The sequence below is a fragment of the Piliocolobus tephrosceles genome, chromosome 5, assembly GCF_002776525.5.
Source record: "Piliocolobus tephrosceles isolate RC106 chromosome 5, ASM277652v3, whole genome shotgun sequence".
NCBI lineage: Eukaryota > Metazoa > Chordata > Mammalia > Primates > Cercopithecidae > Piliocolobus > Piliocolobus tephrosceles.
In genome coordinates this window covers 136,916,756-136,933,941 of record NC_045438.1, presented here as the reverse complement: position 1 = coordinate 136,933,941, position 17,186 = coordinate 136,916,756, and the positions used below count along the sequence as shown (strand labels likewise).

The 17,186-nt window shown below is 49.0% G+C and overlaps 1 protein-coding gene across 1 annotated transcript in view; it reads left to right on the top strand.

Annotated features, from left to right (window-relative positions):
* The window catches only part of NOTCH4 (notch receptor 4), a 29,057-nt gene that overhangs the window by 8,117 nt on the left and 3,754 nt on the right, over nt 1–17,186 (top strand). Inside the window, exons 12-24 of the mRNA XM_026448121.1 lie at nt 375–534; nt 1,570–1,715; nt 1,982–2,134; nt 2,574–2,691; nt 2,918–3,005; nt 3,202–3,355; nt 5,107–5,291; nt 11,670–11,922; nt 12,177–12,289; nt 13,461–13,984; nt 14,560–14,943; nt 15,054–15,229; nt 16,949–17,168. Of these exons, the coding sequence (XP_026303906.1) occupies nt 375–534; nt 1,570–1,715; nt 1,982–2,134; nt 2,574–2,691; nt 2,918–3,005; nt 3,202–3,355; nt 5,107–5,291; nt 11,670–11,922; nt 12,177–12,289; nt 13,461–13,984; nt 14,560–14,943; nt 15,054–15,229; nt 16,949–17,168 (2,674 nt within the window). The remainder of the gene's footprint in view (nt 1–374; nt 535–1,569; nt 1,716–1,981; nt 2,135–2,573; nt 2,692–2,917; nt 3,006–3,201; nt 3,356–5,106; nt 5,292–11,669; nt 11,923–12,176; nt 12,290–13,460; nt 13,985–14,559; nt 14,944–15,053; nt 15,230–16,948; nt 17,169–17,186) is intronic.

Below are 17,186 nucleotides of genomic sequence, written 5' to 3'. Positions count from 1 at the left end.
GAAGGAAGGAAGGAAAAGAAAGAAAGGAGTTTGTGTACATAGAGTGCCAGATAGCGTGTTTTAGCTGGAGATAACTGCATGTGCAAAGACACAGATGGAAGAAAAGCCCACCCCATTTAAGGAACTATAAGAAAGCCAGAGTTAAGGGTGCAGCAAGGCAAAGATGAGAAATGCAGCTGTTGCACAAATGTCATGTCCTGCAGGACTCTGCGTATCATTCTGAGAAAGTTAAACAATATCTTAAAGGCAATAGGGAGCCATTGAAGGACAGATTCATGGGTTCATGGGGGGTAAGGCATGCATAAGAAGTAGCCTTTGGCCCAATGAAGGATGTGGAGGAGCTGTTTTCTTTTTGACCCATCTTCCCACCCCAGGCCAGCTCTGTGAGGTTCCCCTGTGTGCTCCCAACCTGTGCCAGCCCAAGCAGATATGTAAGGACCAGAAAGACAAGGCAAACTGCCTGTGTCCTGATGGAAGCCCTGGCTGTGCCCCACCTGAGGACAACTGCACCTGCCACCATGGGCACTGCCAGAGGTAACATCTTCCAGGCCCTCCCCATCTGCCCCCTCCTTTGGGCTCCCTTCACTAGGACGGGAGAAGACAGCCAGTGAGGTGTAGGTCTGTAGGAAATGACCAATGGGGAAAAGGAAGGAGATGGCAAAGTTCTTACGGCGAGGCAGTGGGAGGGCTCAACTGGTAAGTGTCATCCAAGGAGAAGAGAGTCCACAAAAACTGGTGGAAACAGAGGACCAGGGGATCAGAGCAGAAAGAAGAGCATTAAATCCCAGGGCGAATTAATCTTTCATTAGAAAAATATCTGCTGAGGCCAGGCACAGTGCTGATTACGGTCTCACGCCAGTAATCCCAGCACTTTGGGAGGCCAAGGTGGGTGGATCAACTGAGATTAGCAGTTCAACACCAGCCTGGCCAACATGGTGAAACCCCGTAGCTACTAAAAATACAAAAATTAGCTGGGCATGGTGGCGCACCTGTAATCCCAGCTACTTGGGAGGCTGAAGAGGAAGGATCACTTGAACCCAAGAGGCAGAGGTTGCAGTGAGCCAAGATCATGCCACTGCACTCCAGCCTGGGCGACAGAGCAAGACTCTGTCTCCAAAAAAAAAAAATCTGCTGAGCACCTACTTTGTGTGGCTACTGTTCCAGGCCTTGGGGGAACAGCATAAAGCAAAAGAGACAAAGCAACTGCTCTCCTGCAGCTTTCATTCTAATGAAGAAAGACAGAAAATAAGCAACTTACAGAAAGAATATATATATTTATTTATTTATATATATATTTTATATATATATTTATATATTTTTTTATATATATACATGTTTATATATATTTTATATATATATGTTTATATATATATATATAAAACATATCTAGTTGGAGAAAATGAGCAGGTGTTGGGGAGGACGGGGGCGGTGCTGAGAGCAAAGTCACTGAAGAAAGAGGCCAGAATCTCAGGGCCAAAAGAAGAGGAAGTCATAGGGGTCCAGGCAGCAGGGAGGGGAGCAGATGCAGTAGGAGAAGAGAAAAACCCTCCCCTTTCTCTTTACAACCAGATCCTCATGTGTGTGTGACGTGGGTTGGACGGGACCAGAGTGTGAGGTAGAGCTAGGGGGCTGCGTCTCTGCACCCTGTGCCCATGGGGGGACCTGCTACCCCCAGCCCTCTGGCTACAACTGCACCTGCCCTATAGGCTACACAGGTGAGACCCTCCCTAAACCATATACACCCTGTGCTGGTCACCTCCTAAGTCAAGGATAAGGCAGGTGACCATGGGCCCTGTGTCTCAGTCACCACTAAGGAGAACTGGGCTGCAGGGGACACGGGTGATGTGTGGGAGGTGGTGAGAAAGGAGGTTGGTGGGAGAGAATAATAGGGTTTGGGATGAGGAAGGGAAGGAAAAGGAAAGAGGAGAGTGGAGGGAGGGAAGGAGGACACCTTTTCTCAGCACCCACCTGTTTCCTTCAGGGCCTACCTGTAGTGAGGAGATGACAGCTTGTCACTCAGGGCCATGTCTCAATGGCGGCTCCTGCAACGCTAGCCCTGGAGGCTACTACTGCACCTGCCCTCCAAGCCACACAGGTCCCCAGTGCCAAACCGTCACTGACTACTGCGTGTCTGGTGAGTGCCCACTGTGGCATGGGGCTGGGGGCCACAGGAGAATGGAGGAACTGAGGAGGGTATGCTTGTGTCATATTTTTTAAAATTTAATTGGACAGACCAACCTGGGAAACATAATGAAACTCCATCTCTAAATGAGCTGGGCACGCAGTGGCTAAGGCCTGTAGTCCCAGATACTCGGGAGGCTGAGGTGGGAGGATGACTTGAGCCCAGGAAATTGAGGCTGCAGTGAGCTGTGATGGCACCACTGCCTGGGTAACAGAGCAAGGCCCTATCTAAAAAAGAAAATAAAGTATTATATAAATAAATAAAAATGAATTGGATGGCAGTGAGCTGTCGTTTTGTTGGCGGGGGGTGTATGTCCTATGTACAGCGTGACTGAGGTCACAGGTCAGGTTACAGGCAAGGAACCCAAACCCTCACAGCCTCCTCTCTCCAGCCCCGTGCTTCAATGGGGGTACCTGCGTGAACAGGCCTGGCACCTTCTCCTGCCTCTGTGCCATGGGCTTCCAGGGCCGGCGCTGTGAGGGAAAGATCCGCCCCAGTTGTGCAGACAGGTGAGCAAGGCACAAAGACCCCTAGAAGGGAGAAAGCCCCTCATCCTTCCCACCCCTCCTCTCATCTCCCCTTGGGCTCCAGGCTGCCTCCCACCCCACACCCCTCATTCCGCCTTCCCTCCTGGTTTGCCACCTCCCAGTGGTTGCCTCCCAACAACATCACACACTAACCTTCCCCTTGTTTCCCGAACTTCTTCCTATCATGCCCTGTCTCTGTCTTGTTCAGCCCCTGTAGGAATAGGGCAACCTGCCAGGACAGCCCTCAGGGTCCCCGCTGCCTCTGCCCCACTGGCTACACCGGAGGCAGCTGCCAGGTGAGGGCCATTGAAGCCAGGTGTGCTGAGGAGGGAAGTGGCTGGGAGGGAAACCAGGGAGGGTCACCTGGTCCCAGGCCATTCAGGGGAGAGTTTTTGAAGTAAGGGATTTCGAGGAGCTGGAGTGAGCAGAGGACCATCTCTGGGCTGGGAATCTGATGCTGTGTCCTGCCTCACACTCCCTCCCACCCCTCAGACTCTGATGGACTTATGTGCCCAGAAGCCCTGTCCACGCAATTCCCACTGCCTCCAGACTGGGCCCTCCTTCCACTGCTTGTGCCTCCAGGGATGGACCGGGCCTCTCTGCAACCTTCCACTGTCCTCCTGCCAGAAGGCTGCACTGAGCCAAGGTAACCAACCCCAGCACTGACTGGAGAGCAGATGAAGAAAACATGGGTGTTCTCACCTGCCCCATTCCTGCAGGCATCCACACAGCCTTTGGCCAAAACCACCACCTGAGGATCAAAACCACACAGACAAATCAGTTCTTGATTGCACAGGTGTTGAACTGTGCAGAGAAGCCTAACACAATTCCTGTTACCTCACTTAACACAATTCAAGTAACACCAACCAGCCCATTCCACAGGATTCCAGTTTAGCCCAACCATGCGGGACATGACTCAACGTAGAGCAACTCAACTCTATCCTGATCATCATAACCCAGGCAGAGTGGACCACACTTAATCCAGCTACACTCAACGCATTTCACCCCACCCCATTCACTTCAATGTCACGCCAACCTCTTTGAAAAAGAACACTAAAATAATAAGAAGAGGAAGTCATGGAGTCCAGGCAGCAGGGAGGGGAGCAGATGCAGTAGGAGAAGAGAAAACCCTCCCCTTTCTCTTTATAACCAGATCCTCATGTGTGTGTGACGTGGGTTGGACGGGGCCAGAGTGTGAGGCAGAGCTAGGGGGCTGTGTCTCTGCACCCTGTGCCCATGGGGGGACCTGCTACCCCCAGCCCTCTGGCTACAACCGCACCTGCCCTATAGGCAACTATAATACTGAGAATAAGGTTTGATATGAGAAGACCTCGGGAAAGAGACTATGATGGAGTTAAGGGAGAGCTGATGGGAATCGCAGGGAGAGAACATCAAAGGAATGCAGAACTCAGGGGACAGACTTAAGCCACATGTCCTCACCTGAGGCATCCCTTGAATTCTTTCTTGCTCAAGCCTTGTTTTAAGCCAAGAAAACAGTTACTTTAACACTACGATAAGCTTCAGAGGTATGTCTCCAACATTCTGGCAGAAAGGGTGAGGAGAGAGGTAAGACTCGATGTTCTAATTTCTTCAGTGCCAGGAGTTATTAACTCCTTGGGCCCAGAGTGGCCTCCACTCAGGAACGTTAGTGGTCCCCAAGGTAAAGGCCTCTACACCCAGAGTTTGGGCCCTGAATATACCCTTCATCCTCCCAACTTATCTTTTTCTTTTTGAAATGGAGTCCCACTCTGCCACCCAGGCTGGAGTGCAGTGGCACATTCTCGGCTCACTGCAACCTCCGCCTCCTAGGTTCAAGTGATTCTCCTGCCTCAGCTTCCCAAGTAGCTGGGATTCGTGTGCCACCATGCCCAGTTAATTTTTTTTTTTTTTTTTTTTTTTTTGTATTTTTAATAGAGATGGGGTTTCATCATGTTGGCCAGACTGGTCTGAAACTCCTGACCTCAGTGATACACCTGTCTCAGCCTCCCAAAGTGCTGAGATTACAGGTGTGAGCCACAGCACCTGGCCACATCCCCACTTATCTTTTTTTTTTCTTTTTTTTTTTTTTTTTTTTGAGATGGAGTCTTGCTTTATAGCCCAGGCTGGAGTGCAATGGCACAATTTCGGCTTACTACAAACTCCACTTCCCAGGTTCAAGTGATTCTCCTGCCTCAGCCTCCCAAGTAGCTGGGATTACAGGCGCCCGCCACAACGCCCGACTAATTTTTTGTATTTTTAGTGGAGACGGGGTTTCACCATGTTTGCCAGGCTGGTCTGAAACTCCTGACCTCGTGATTCGCCCGCCTCAGCTTCCCAAAGTGCTGGGATTACAGGCATGAGCCACCGTGCCCAGCCCCCCACTTGTCTTTATATGTCCCTGTTTGTCTCTCTCCCTAGGCATAGATGTCTCTTCCCTTTGCCAGAATGGAGGCCTCTGTGTCGACAGTGGCCCCTCCTATTTCTGCCACTGCCCCCCTGGATTCCAAGGCAGCCTGTGCCAGGATCATGTGAACCCATGTGAGTCCAGGCCTTGCCAGCACGGGGCCACCTGCATGGCCCAGCCCAGTGGGTATCTCTGCCAGGTGAGAGGGTCTGCAGGAGAAGGGGGAGGAAAGACAAGGGTGGTCTGGACGGGAGAGACAGTAGTGACTGTCCATTTCTCCTCCCTTTTTTTTAAACCCCACACACCCAACTAACCACAAAGTCACGCCACTTTATCTCCTGAAGTTTTCTCAAGTCTGTGCTTTCACCTTCGCCCTTTGTCCCACTGCCTGAGTCCTGACCTTTGTTGCATTCCAGGTAGATACTTGCATCAGTCTCCTAACTATGGTCCCTGCCTCCACACTTGTCCTTCTACAGGTTCAGCCTTTACCCCATGACCAGGGTACTCCACTGAAAATGTCCAGCTGACCTGTCTGTCCCCTGCTGAACCTTCAGTGGCTGCCCGCCTCATTCAGAATAAAGTCCAAGGCCTGCATGACTCAGCCCTGCCTGCCTCTCAGGCCTCAGCTCTCCCCATCCCACCCTCCTACTCTCTGCTCCAGCAACACAAAACTGCTGCTGACTTTCCCACACACCCCATACTGATTCTTGCCTCTCAGCCTTTATCCCTGCTATTGACACCACTTGGAATGGCCTTCCCAACCCCTCTTCCACGGGCTGGTGTTCAGGGGGCACCTTCCTCAGGAAGATGTCCCTAACTTCTCCCCAGGCTGGTTAGGGCCTCTTCGTGGTCCAGGTCACTCAGCTGGGAGAGGCAAAGCTGGCATTCAAGTCTAAGCAGCCTGATTCATATGCTCAGAACCACAACTTTTTTGTGTGTGTGGTTGCCATTTTATTTTCTTTTGTTATTGACACACGATAGTCGTACATATCTATGGGGTACCTGTGAGATTTTTTTGTTTTGTTTTGTCTTTTCGTTTTTGGAGACAGAGTCGCTCTATCCCCCAGGCTGAAGTGCAATGGCACGATCTTGGCTCACTGTAACCCCCGCCTTCCAGGTTCAAGCAATTCTCATGTCTCAACCTCCCAAGTAGCTGGGATTACAGGCACGTACCACCATGCCTGGCTAATTTTTGTATTTTTAGTAGAGATGGGGTTTTCACCATGTTGGGCAGGCTGGTCTCAAAACTCCTGACCTCAGGCAATCCACCTGCTTAGCCTGTCAAAGTGATAGGATTACAGGCATGAGCCACCACACCTGGCCACATGTGATATTTTGATACATGCATACAATGTGTCATAATCAAATCAGGGTAATTGGGATATCTATCATCTCAAACATTTATCATTTCTTTGTGTTGAGAACATTCCAAATCCTCTCTTCTAGTTATTTTGAAATACAAATTGTTAACTATCATCATCCTTCTCTGCTATCTAACACTAGAACTTATTCCTTCTATATGACCATAATTTTGTATCCGTTAACCAACCTCTCTTCATCTTCCCCTCCCTGCCACCCTTTCTAACCTCTGGTAGCCATAATTCTACTCTACTTCCATGAGACTAACTTTTTTAGCTCCCACATGTGAGCGAGGAGCAATATTAGACATGCAATAGGAGGCTGATGCAAGTATCTATCTGGAATGCAAGAAAGGTCAGGACTAACTAAGACAGTGGCACAAAGCTGAAAGTGAGAGACATGCAATATTTGTCTTTCCATGCTTGGCTTATTTCACTTAACATAATGTACTTCAGTCCCATCCATGTGGCTGAAAATGATAGGATTTCATTCTTTTTCTGATTGAATAATATTCCATTGTGTATATATGCCACAGTTTCTTTTTTCCATTCATTTGTTGATGGCACTTAGGTTAATTCCCTATGTTAGCTATTGGGAACAGTGCTGCAATAAACATGGGGGTGCAGATATCTCTTCAAGATACTGATTTCCTTTGGATATGTAATCAACAGTAGATTGATCATATGGTAGATCTTTTTTTAATTTTTGAGAAACTTCCATGCTTTTCTCCGTACTGGCTATGTTAGTTTACATTCCTACCAACAGCATATGAGGTTTGCCCTTTCTTTGCATCCTTGCCAGCATCTGCTATTTTTTGTTTTTGCTTTTCCTGTTTTTTGACAGAGTCTTGCTCTGTTGCCCAGGCTGGAGCACAGTAACTTGATCTCAGCTCACTGCAACCTCTGCCTCCCAGATTCAAGCGATTCTTGTGCCTCAGCCTCCCGAGTAGCTGGGATCACAGGTGTGGACTACCACGCTTGGCTAATTTTTTATATTTTTAGTAGAGATGGGATTTCACCATGTTGTCCAGGATGGTCTAGAACTCCTGACCTCAAGTGATCCTCCCGCCTCAACCTCTGAAAGTGCTGGGATTACAGGCGTGAGCCACCGCACTTGGCCCTTGTCTTTTCAATAATGGCCACTTTAACTGGTGTGAGATGGTATCTTACTGTGGTTTTGATTTACATTTCCCTGATTTGCATCCATATACCTGTTGGCCATTTATATGTCTTCTTTTGAGAAATGTCTGTTCAGATAATTTGCCCATTTTTTAAACCATATTATTTGTCAGTGGTGGTAGTGGTGGTGTTTGCTGTTGAGTTCCTTATATATTCTGATTATTAATCTCTTGTCAGATAGATAGTTTACAAATATTTTCTTCTATTCTGTAGGTTCCTCTTCACTCTGTTGATTGTTTCCTCTGCTGCACAGACACTTTTTAGCTTGATGTAATCACATTTGTCTATTTTTGCTTTTGTTGTCTGTGCTGTTGAGGTCTTACCCAAAAAACTTTTGCCCAGATCAATGTCTTGAAGCATTTTCCAAATGACTTTTTTTTTTTTTTTTTTGAGACCGAGTCTCATACCTTTGCCTGGGCTGGAGTGCAGTGGCGCGAATTGGGCTCACTGCAACCTCTGCCTCCCGAGTTCCAGCAATTCTCCTGCCTCAGCCTCCCAAGTAGTTGAAATTACAGGCGCCCACCACCACGCCCAGCTTTTTTTTTTTTTTTTTTTTTTTTTTGTATTTTTAGTAGAAACAGGGTTTCACCATATTGGCCAGGCTGGTCTCAAACTCCTGACCTTGTGATCTGCCCGCTTCAGCCTCCCAGAGTGCTGGGATTACAGGTGTGACCCACCATGCCCGGCCGAACTTTTTTTTTTTAGTGGCTTCATAGTTTCCAGTTGTACATGTACGGCTTTAACCTATTTTGTATATGATGACAGATAGAGGTTTCGTTTTTTGTGGGTTTTTTTTTTTTTTTTTGAGATGGAGTCTCACTCTCTTGCCCAGTCTGGAGTGCAGTGGTGTGATCTCAGCTCACTGCAACCTCCGCCTCCCAGGTTCAAGAGATTCTCCTGCCTCAGTCTCCTGAGTAGCTGGGACTACAGGCGCATGCTACTACGCCCAGCTAATTTTTGTAATTTTAGTAGAGACGGGGTTTCACCATATTGGTCAGGCTGGTCTCAGACTCCTGACCTCAGGTGACCCACCCACCTCTGCCTCCCAAAGTGCTGGGATTACAGGCATGAGCCACCACGCCTGGCCTAGGTTTAGTTTCTTCTGCATATGGACATCCAGTTTTCCCAGCACCATTTATTGAAGAGAGTGTCCTTTCCCCAATGTGTGTACTTGGTGCCTTTGTTGAAAGTAAGTTGGCTGGCCAGAAGCGGTGGCTCATGCCTATAATCCCAGCACTTTGGGAAGGTGAGACGGGCAGATCACAAGGTCATGAGTTCAAGACCAGCCTGACCAACATGGTGAAACCCTTGTCTCTACTAAAAATACAAAAATTAGCTGGGCGTGGTGGTGTGCACCTGTAATCCCAGCTACCCAGGAGGCTGAGGCAGGAGAATCGCTTGAACCCAGGAGGTGGAGGTTGCAGTGAGCCGAGATCATGCCATTGCACTCCAGTCTGGGCAACAAAGCAAGACTCCATCTCAAAAAAAAAAGAAAAGAAAAAAGAAAGTAAGTTCGCTGTAAATGTTTGGACTTGTTTTTCTGGGCTCTCTATTCCATTCCATTGATCTATGTGTCTGTTTTTTATGCCAGCACCATGCTGTTTTGGTTACTATCGCTTTATAGTATATTTTGAAGACAGGTAGTGTGGTGCCTCTAGCTTTGTTCTTTTTGCTCAAGGCTGCTTTGGCTATTTGGGTCTTTTACAGTTCAGATAAATTTTAGGGTTATTTTTTCTATTTCTGTAAAGAATATCATTGGTATTTTCATAGGGGTTGCATGACTCTGTAGATCACTTTGGTAAGCACAGACATTTTAACAGTATTCATTCTTCCAATCCATGAACACAGGATAGCTTTCCATTTTTTTGTGTCCCCTTCAATTTATTTCATCAGTGTTTTATAGCTGTCATTGCAGTACTCTTTCACTTCTTTGGTTAAATGTATTTGTTTGTTTTTATTTTTTGTAACTATTATAAATGGGATTGCTTTCTTGATTTCTTTTTCAGATTGTTTGCTGTTAGTGTATAGAAATGCTACTACTTTTTCTACATTGATTTTGTATCCTACAGCTTTACTGAATTTGTTTATAACCAGTGTTTTCGGCCGGGCACGGTGGCTCAAGCCTGTAATCCCAGCACTTTGGGAGGCCGAGACGGGCGGATCACGAGGTCAGGAGATCGAGACCATCCTGGCTAATATGGTGAAACCCCGTCTCTAATAGAAAATACAAAAAACTAGCCGGGCGACGAGGCGGGCGCCTGTAGTCCCAGCTACTCGGGAGGCTGAGACAGGAGAATGGCGTGAACCCGGGAGGTGGAGCTTGCAGTGAGCTGAGATCCGGCCACTGCACTCCAGCCTGGGCGGCAGAGCAAGACTCCGTCTCAAAAAAAAAAAAAAAAAAAAAATAACCAGTGTTTTCTTTAGGTTTTTCTAAATATAGGATTATGTCACCTGTGAACATGGACAATTTGACTTCTTCCTTTGCAATTTGGATGCCCTTTCTTTCTCCTGCCTAATTGCTCTGGCCAGGACTTCCAGTATTACTTTGAATAAAAATAGTGAAAGTGAGCATCCTTGTCTTGTTCCAGATATTAAAGGAAAGGCTTTCAACTTTTCCCCATTCAATATGATGTTAGCTGTGGGTTTGTCACATATGGCCTTTATTATTTTGAGATATAGAACCACAACTTTTTTTTTTTTTTTTTTTTTTTTTGAGACAGAGTCTTGCTCTGTCACTCAGGTTGGAGTGTAATGGTACAATCTCGGGTTCCTGCAACCTCTACCTCCCTGGTTCAAGCAATTATCCTGCCTCAGCTTCCCCAGTAGCTGGGATTACAGGTGTCTGCCACCACACCTAGCTAATTTTTTTCTTTGTATTTTTAGTAGAGATGGAGTTTCACCATGTTGGCCAGGCTAGTCTCAAACTCCTGACCTCAAGTGATCCACTTGCCTTGACCTCCCAAACTGCTGGGATTACAGTAGTGAGCCACCATGCCCGGCCAGAACCACAACTTTTGAGAGAAGGCTCAAGACAGATCCCCTAACCTACCCTCTTTTCTCACTTTTTAATTTTATTTTTTAACCTTTTATTATGAACATTTTCAAACATAAACAAAAGCAGTATACTGATCAGTAGTAAACCTCTGGGCACCCATTACTCAGTTTTACTTCTTTTATGAAGTTCCCTCTTCCAAAACACCCCCATCACCTGTTCCTTCCAGCTCTCTGACCACTCCTTGGATTCTTTGTGAATTCCCTTTTCCCTCTTTGAAGCCTGCCTTCCTGGTACTCTACTCTTGCACACTCTCCTTCCTCTTGCAAGGAAGCCAGCACGTGGTACAGATCTTGCCAATGACCCTTCTTTCACTAGCTAAGTGGCATGAAGAAGCGGAAAATGGTTGAGAGCAATGGTTATGGAGTCACAGACCTTCATTGATTCCCAGCTCTGCCACCTATAGCTATTTGACTTGCACAAGTCACTTAACCTTTCAGAGACTCAGCTTCCTTATGTGCAAAGTAAAAATCAAATGAGATAACCCAAATAAAATGTCATTCAGGGGATTTTTAGGTTACGTATATAAATCATGCAATAAATGCTAGCCATTTCTTTCCTCTGGTTGACTGAGAGTTCCCAGGGAATAGGAATGAGTTCTAACTTTCTTCCTATTCCTAGTGCCTAAAACGGTGCCTGACACAAAGTAGGCATTCAGTAGATGCTTATGAATTAATAAAGTATTAGAGAGCCTGGTGGGTTTTTAGTAGGGGAGGAAGGTTTTACCAAAAATGGTGCTGTGTTTCGTGGCAGTGTGTCATAGAGATTGTTTGGGACTGGGGAAGGTTGAGTTGTGTGTCACCAAACAATTGTGTCTCATGGGGAGTTGAGGTAGAAGGGTTGTGACGCAGGCCATGATGGATGGTGAGTTGAGTGATGCTGTTGAGCTGGAAGGTGGGGGACTGGACAAACTGTCTTGAGCTGGGTCCCTTGTAGTGCTAGGTTGGGCTCATCCACTGGTTCCCTGTCTAACCCTCTTTGTCTGCAGTGCGCCCCAGGCTACAATGGACAGAACTGCTCAAAGGAACTTGATGCTTGTCAGTCCCAACCCTGTCACAACCATGGAACCTGCACCCCCAAACCTGGAGGTTTCCACTGTGCCTGCCCTCCAGGCTTTGTGGGGCTACGCTGTGAGGGAGACGTGGACGAGTGTCTGGACCAGCCCTGCCACCCCACAGGCACTGCAGCCTGCCACTCTCTGGCCAATGCCTTCTATTGCCAGTGTCTTCCTGGACACACAGGTGAGGCCCCAGGACAAGGGGCACAAGCATGTCTGGAGCACAGCCGAGCAGACCATGGAGAGCCAGATAGTCTCCACCCATGTGGCAGCCGCCACCTGGTCCATCCCCTGCCTCCACGCCCACCCCCACCCAGAAAAGATGCCCCAGGAGCCCTTCACCTGCACATCTAGCACTGGGCCAACATCCAGGAATGGGCTAAGACAGAGGCAGTGACTGATGCAGTGTGTGACGTCTAATCTCCCCCACAATTACAGGCCAATGGTGTGAGGTGGAGATAGACCCCTGCCACAGCCAACCCTGCTTTCATGGAGGGACCTGTGAGGCCACAGCAGGATCACCCCTGGGTTTCATCTGCCACTGCCCCAAGGCAAGTGACCACAAATCTGCCTTCTTTGTTGCCCCCTATATTGACACAAAGCAAGAATACCTCAGTTGGAATCCCAGAAGGGACTGTCGGGGAGCACTGATGTAGAAATTACTGGAAAAAGCCATGCCCAGTTCACAGTGGCAAGTGTCTCTCAGAAGCAGTCAAAGGAAAAGCAGGCAGCTGACAGCATGAATGGAATTTTCAGAAATCACAGGCATTGCCTAAGGGAAGGTCAGGAGTCCCCCAAGCTCAAGCTGCGTGGTGGGTGGCCTCAGATAGGTTATTTTAACTGTGTGTGTATGTGTATGTATTTATGGGCCTCAGATGCATGGAATTAGACTAATCTTAAGCTTTGGTTCCTGATATACTGACACTGGTTTATGCCTGGTCTTCTTTTATTATTCTAACAATGTAACACCCATGAACCTAACCCAATAATTTCAATATTAATAATAACTTACATCTACTTATGTCCTCCTCCTGTATCCTGTTCCCTCTCTAGAGGAAGAGGAAGACATATGATCCTATCTCTAAGGAGTAAGATAATAATATAATAACCAGCCGGGCATGGTTGCTCACACCTGTAATCCCAGTACTTTGGGAGGCCGAGGCAGGCGGATCACCTGAGGTCAGGAGTTTGAGACCAGCCTGACAAACATGGTGAAACCCTGTCTCTACAAAAACATAAAATCAGCTGGGCGTGGTGTTGCATGCTTGTAATCCCAGCTATTGGGGAGGTTGAGGCAGGAGAATCGCTTGAACCTGGGAGGCAGAGGTTGCAGTGAGCCGAGATCACACCATTTTGTACTCCAGCCTGGACAACAAGAGTGAAACTCTGTCTCAAAATAATAATAATAATAGTAATAATAATAATAGCATTCTATTAACTGTTTAGTCTTCTAGAACTTGCACTGTAATGCCACAGCCCATCAGGTTGTTGCACTCAACTGTGCTTCATCCATTTTCCAAATAATGTAATATGTCATTGTGTGAAATTACCATGGGACATGGTTTCAACATCCACAAAATGATTAACTTGATGCTCTCTGAGGTGCCTTTTAGATATGAAACTCTAGGACCCTCTGCACCATCTTAACCCAAGAGTTTGCTTGATGGGGAGTGGGAAGAATAATGCAAGTTCCATCTCCAATATCTCCCCTCCCCTCCACAGGGTTTTGAAGGCCCCACCTGCAGCCACAGGACCCCTTCCTGCGGCCTCCATCACTGCCACCACGGAGGCTTGTGTCTGCCCTCCCCTAAGCCAGGCTTCCCACCACGCTGCGCCTGCCTCAATGGCTATGGGGGTCCTGACTGCCTGACCCCACCAGCTCCTAAAGGCTGTGGCCCTCCCTCCCCATGCCTATACAATGGCAGCTGCTCAGAGACCACGGGCTTGGGGGGCCAAGGCTTTCGATGCTCCTGCCCTCACAGCTCTCCAGGGCCCCGATGTCAGAAGCCCGGAGCCAAGGGGTGTGAGGGCAGAAGTGGAGATGGGGCCTGCGATGCTGGCTGCAGTGGCCCAGGAGGAAATTGGGATGGAGGGGACTGCTCTCTGGGAGTCCCAGACCCCTGGAAGGGCTGCCCCTCCCACTCTCGGTGCTGGCTTCTCTTCCGGGACGGGCAGTGCCACCCACAGTGTGACTCTGAAGAGTGTCTGTTTGATGGCTACGACTGTGAGACCCCTCCAGCCTGCACGTGAGCCTGAAACCCACTGGAGCCAGGGAAGGAGAGGGGTGGGTGAGAGGAGGAGGAAGGACGTAAATGGCTCTGAGCTACAGTGTGGCCACAGCCTCGGGCTCCAGGGAGTTTCCACCCTAATAACTATCACTAAATAAGGGTCGAAGACTCTGGACTCCAACCTAGGGTAATGGGGTGGCATCAATATTTAATGTGGGGCGTGGCCTTTGGGCTCCTCTCTGAGAGTTGTGGGAACTCAGGCCTCAAGCCTCCCTCCCTAAGCTTTGCTGCCATGGAGTATCTCCCCTAGCAGTCAGCACCTCACAGAGGGAAAAGGGCCTTGGACTCTCCTTCAGAAACAGAGGAGAGCTCGGGAGGGTACAGAGAGCGGACAGTCTAGGGAGACAGGGGTGTTAGCAGACATTGGGGTGTCTGGACTACCATCCAGGACTTGACTAAGCTCATTGCTCCACAGCTGCCCTCACTTAGCAACCAAAGCCCTGGAGGGCACAAAATATGGGGAATTCTCTCTAGGGTGAAGAGAAGAGTCAGGTTTTAGGGAGGTCCTGAGTCCCCCTCTCCTCACCCCACAGTCCAGCCTATGACCAGTACTGCCACGATCACTTCCACAACGAGCACTGTGAGAAAGGCTGCAACACTGCAGAGTGTGGCTGGGATGGAGGTGACTGCAGGCCTGAAGATGGGGACCCAGAGTGGGGGCCCTCCCTGGCCCTGCTGGTGGTACTGAGCCCCCCAGCCCTAGACCAGCAGCTGTTTGCCCTGGCCCGGGTGTTGTCCCTGACTCTGAGGGTGGGACTCTGGGTAAGGAAGGATCGTGACGGCAGGGACATGGTGTACCCCTATCCTGGGGCCCGGGCTGAAGAAAAGCTAGGAGGAACTCGGGACCCCTCCTATCAGGAGAGATCAGCCCCTCAAACGCAGCCCCTGGGCAAGGAGACCGACTCCCTCAGTGCTGGGTAAGAAGTTAGGTGGAGGGAAGGGCCAGACACCAGTTTTTTTAAGAGGGCAGAGGGAGGGAAGGGAGCCAAGGACCAACACAGAGGTCTCTGAGGCGCCTCCCCTACAGGTTTGTGGTGGTAATGGGTGTGGATTTGTCCCGCTGTGGCCCTGACCACCCGGCATCCCGCTGTCCCTGGGACCCTGGGCTTCTACTCCGCTTCCTTGCTGCGATGGCTGCAGTGGGAGCCCTGGAGCCCCTGCTGCCTGGACCACTGCTGGCTGTCCACCCTCATGCAGGCACTGGTAGGTGACCCCTTGCCACTTTCTCTGACCTCTGACCTCCCAGGCCAGCTCTCATGCTAGCAACAGGCAATGGAGGCTGAATCAAACAGGACAACTGAGACTGAAAATGTTCTTTGTGGGGACTTACTTTCCCTAACCCTGCTTTCTCTGACTGAATCTCCCACTGGCCCATTTGTTCTACAGTCTCCTTCCTTATTTCCCCAAGCACATTATCCTAACCTCTGTCACAGCCCTCCAACAAAGGGATGGTTTATCTTCTCTACCAGACTGAGAATATCTAATCGTCTTTGTATCAGACAACTCAGTGTATGAAAGAATAATAGGCCAGGCGCAGTGGCTCACGCCTGTAATCCAAGCACTTTGGGAGACCGAGGCAGGCGGATCATGAGGTCAGGAGATCAAGACCATCCTGGCTAATGCAGTGAAACCCCGTCTCTACTAAAACTAAAAAAAATTAGCTGGGTGTGATTGGGGGCGCCTGTAGTCCCAGCTAGTCGGGAGGCTGAGGCAGGAGAAGGGCGTGGACCTGGGAGGTGGAGCTTGCAGTGAGCCGAGATCGCGCCACTGCACTCCATCCAGCCTGGGCGACAGAGTGAGAGTCCATCTCAAAAAAAAAAAAAAAAAAGAAGAAGAAGAAGAAGAACTGCTATATCATACTCACTCTGTGCCTTACTCCAAGCATTTTACATTGTTACCTCATTTAATCCTCCCCAACAACCCCATGAGGCACATACTGCTGGGTGAGTACCCCTCATCTGAAATACTTAGGAACAAAAGTGTTTCAGATTTTGGATTTTTTTATTTTGGAATATTTGCATTATACCGGTTCAGCATTCCTAATACAACGTCCAAATGCTACAATGTGCATTTCCTTTAAGCGTCATGTTGGTACTCTAAAAGTTTCAGACTTTGGAACATTTCAGATTTGGGATTGGGATCATGGATACTCAACCTGTTTTTTTATGCGTTTGTTTTCTGAGACAGAATCTCACTCTGTCACCCAGACTAGAGTACAGTGACACCATCTTGGCTCACTGCAACCTCTGCCTCTCGGATTTAAGCAATTCTCTTGCCTCAGACTCCCGAGTAGCTGGAATTACAATGGCATGCCACCACGCCCTGCTAATTTTTTTTTGGTTTTCGGTTTTTGTGTTTTGTTTTGTTTTGAGACAGAGTCTCGCCTTGTCACCCAGGCTGGTGTGCAGTGGCGCGATCTTGGCTCACTGCAAGCTCCACCTCCCAGGTTCACGCCATTCTCCTGCCTCAGCCTCCCAACTAGCTGGGACTACAGGCGCCCACCACCACACCCAGCTAATTTTTTGTATTTTTAGTAGAGACGGGGTTTCACCACGTTAAACAGGATGGTCTCGATCTCCTGACCTCGTGATCCACCCGCCTCAGCCTCCCAAAGTGCTGAGATTACAGGCATGAGCCACCGCACTTGGCCGCTAAATTTTGTATTTTTAGTAGAGAGGGGGTTTTGCCATGTTGGCCAGGCTGGTCTCAAACTCCTGGCCTCATATGATCCACCTGCCTCAGCCTCCCAAAGTGCAGGGATTACAGGCATGAGCCACTGTGCCCAACCTCAACCTATATTATCATCCCCATTTCGCAGATAAAGAAACCAAGGCAAAGACAGGCTACTTGTCCAAATGTCTCCCAATAGTAATCAGTCTCACCAGGAGTGGCCTCTCTTTGTGACTCTGTCTCTCCCACCAGCACCTCCTGCCAACCAGCTTCCCTGGCCTGTGCTGTGCTCCCCAGTGGCTGGGGTGATTCTCCTGGCCCTAGGGGCACTTCTCGTCCTCCAGCTTATCCGGCGTCGACGCCGAGAGCATGGAGCTCTCTGGCTGCCCCCTGGTTTCACTCGACGGCCTAGGACTCAGTCAGCTCCCCACCGACGCCGGCCCCCACTGGGCGAGGACAGCATTGGTCTCAAGTGAGAATGAGGAGAAAC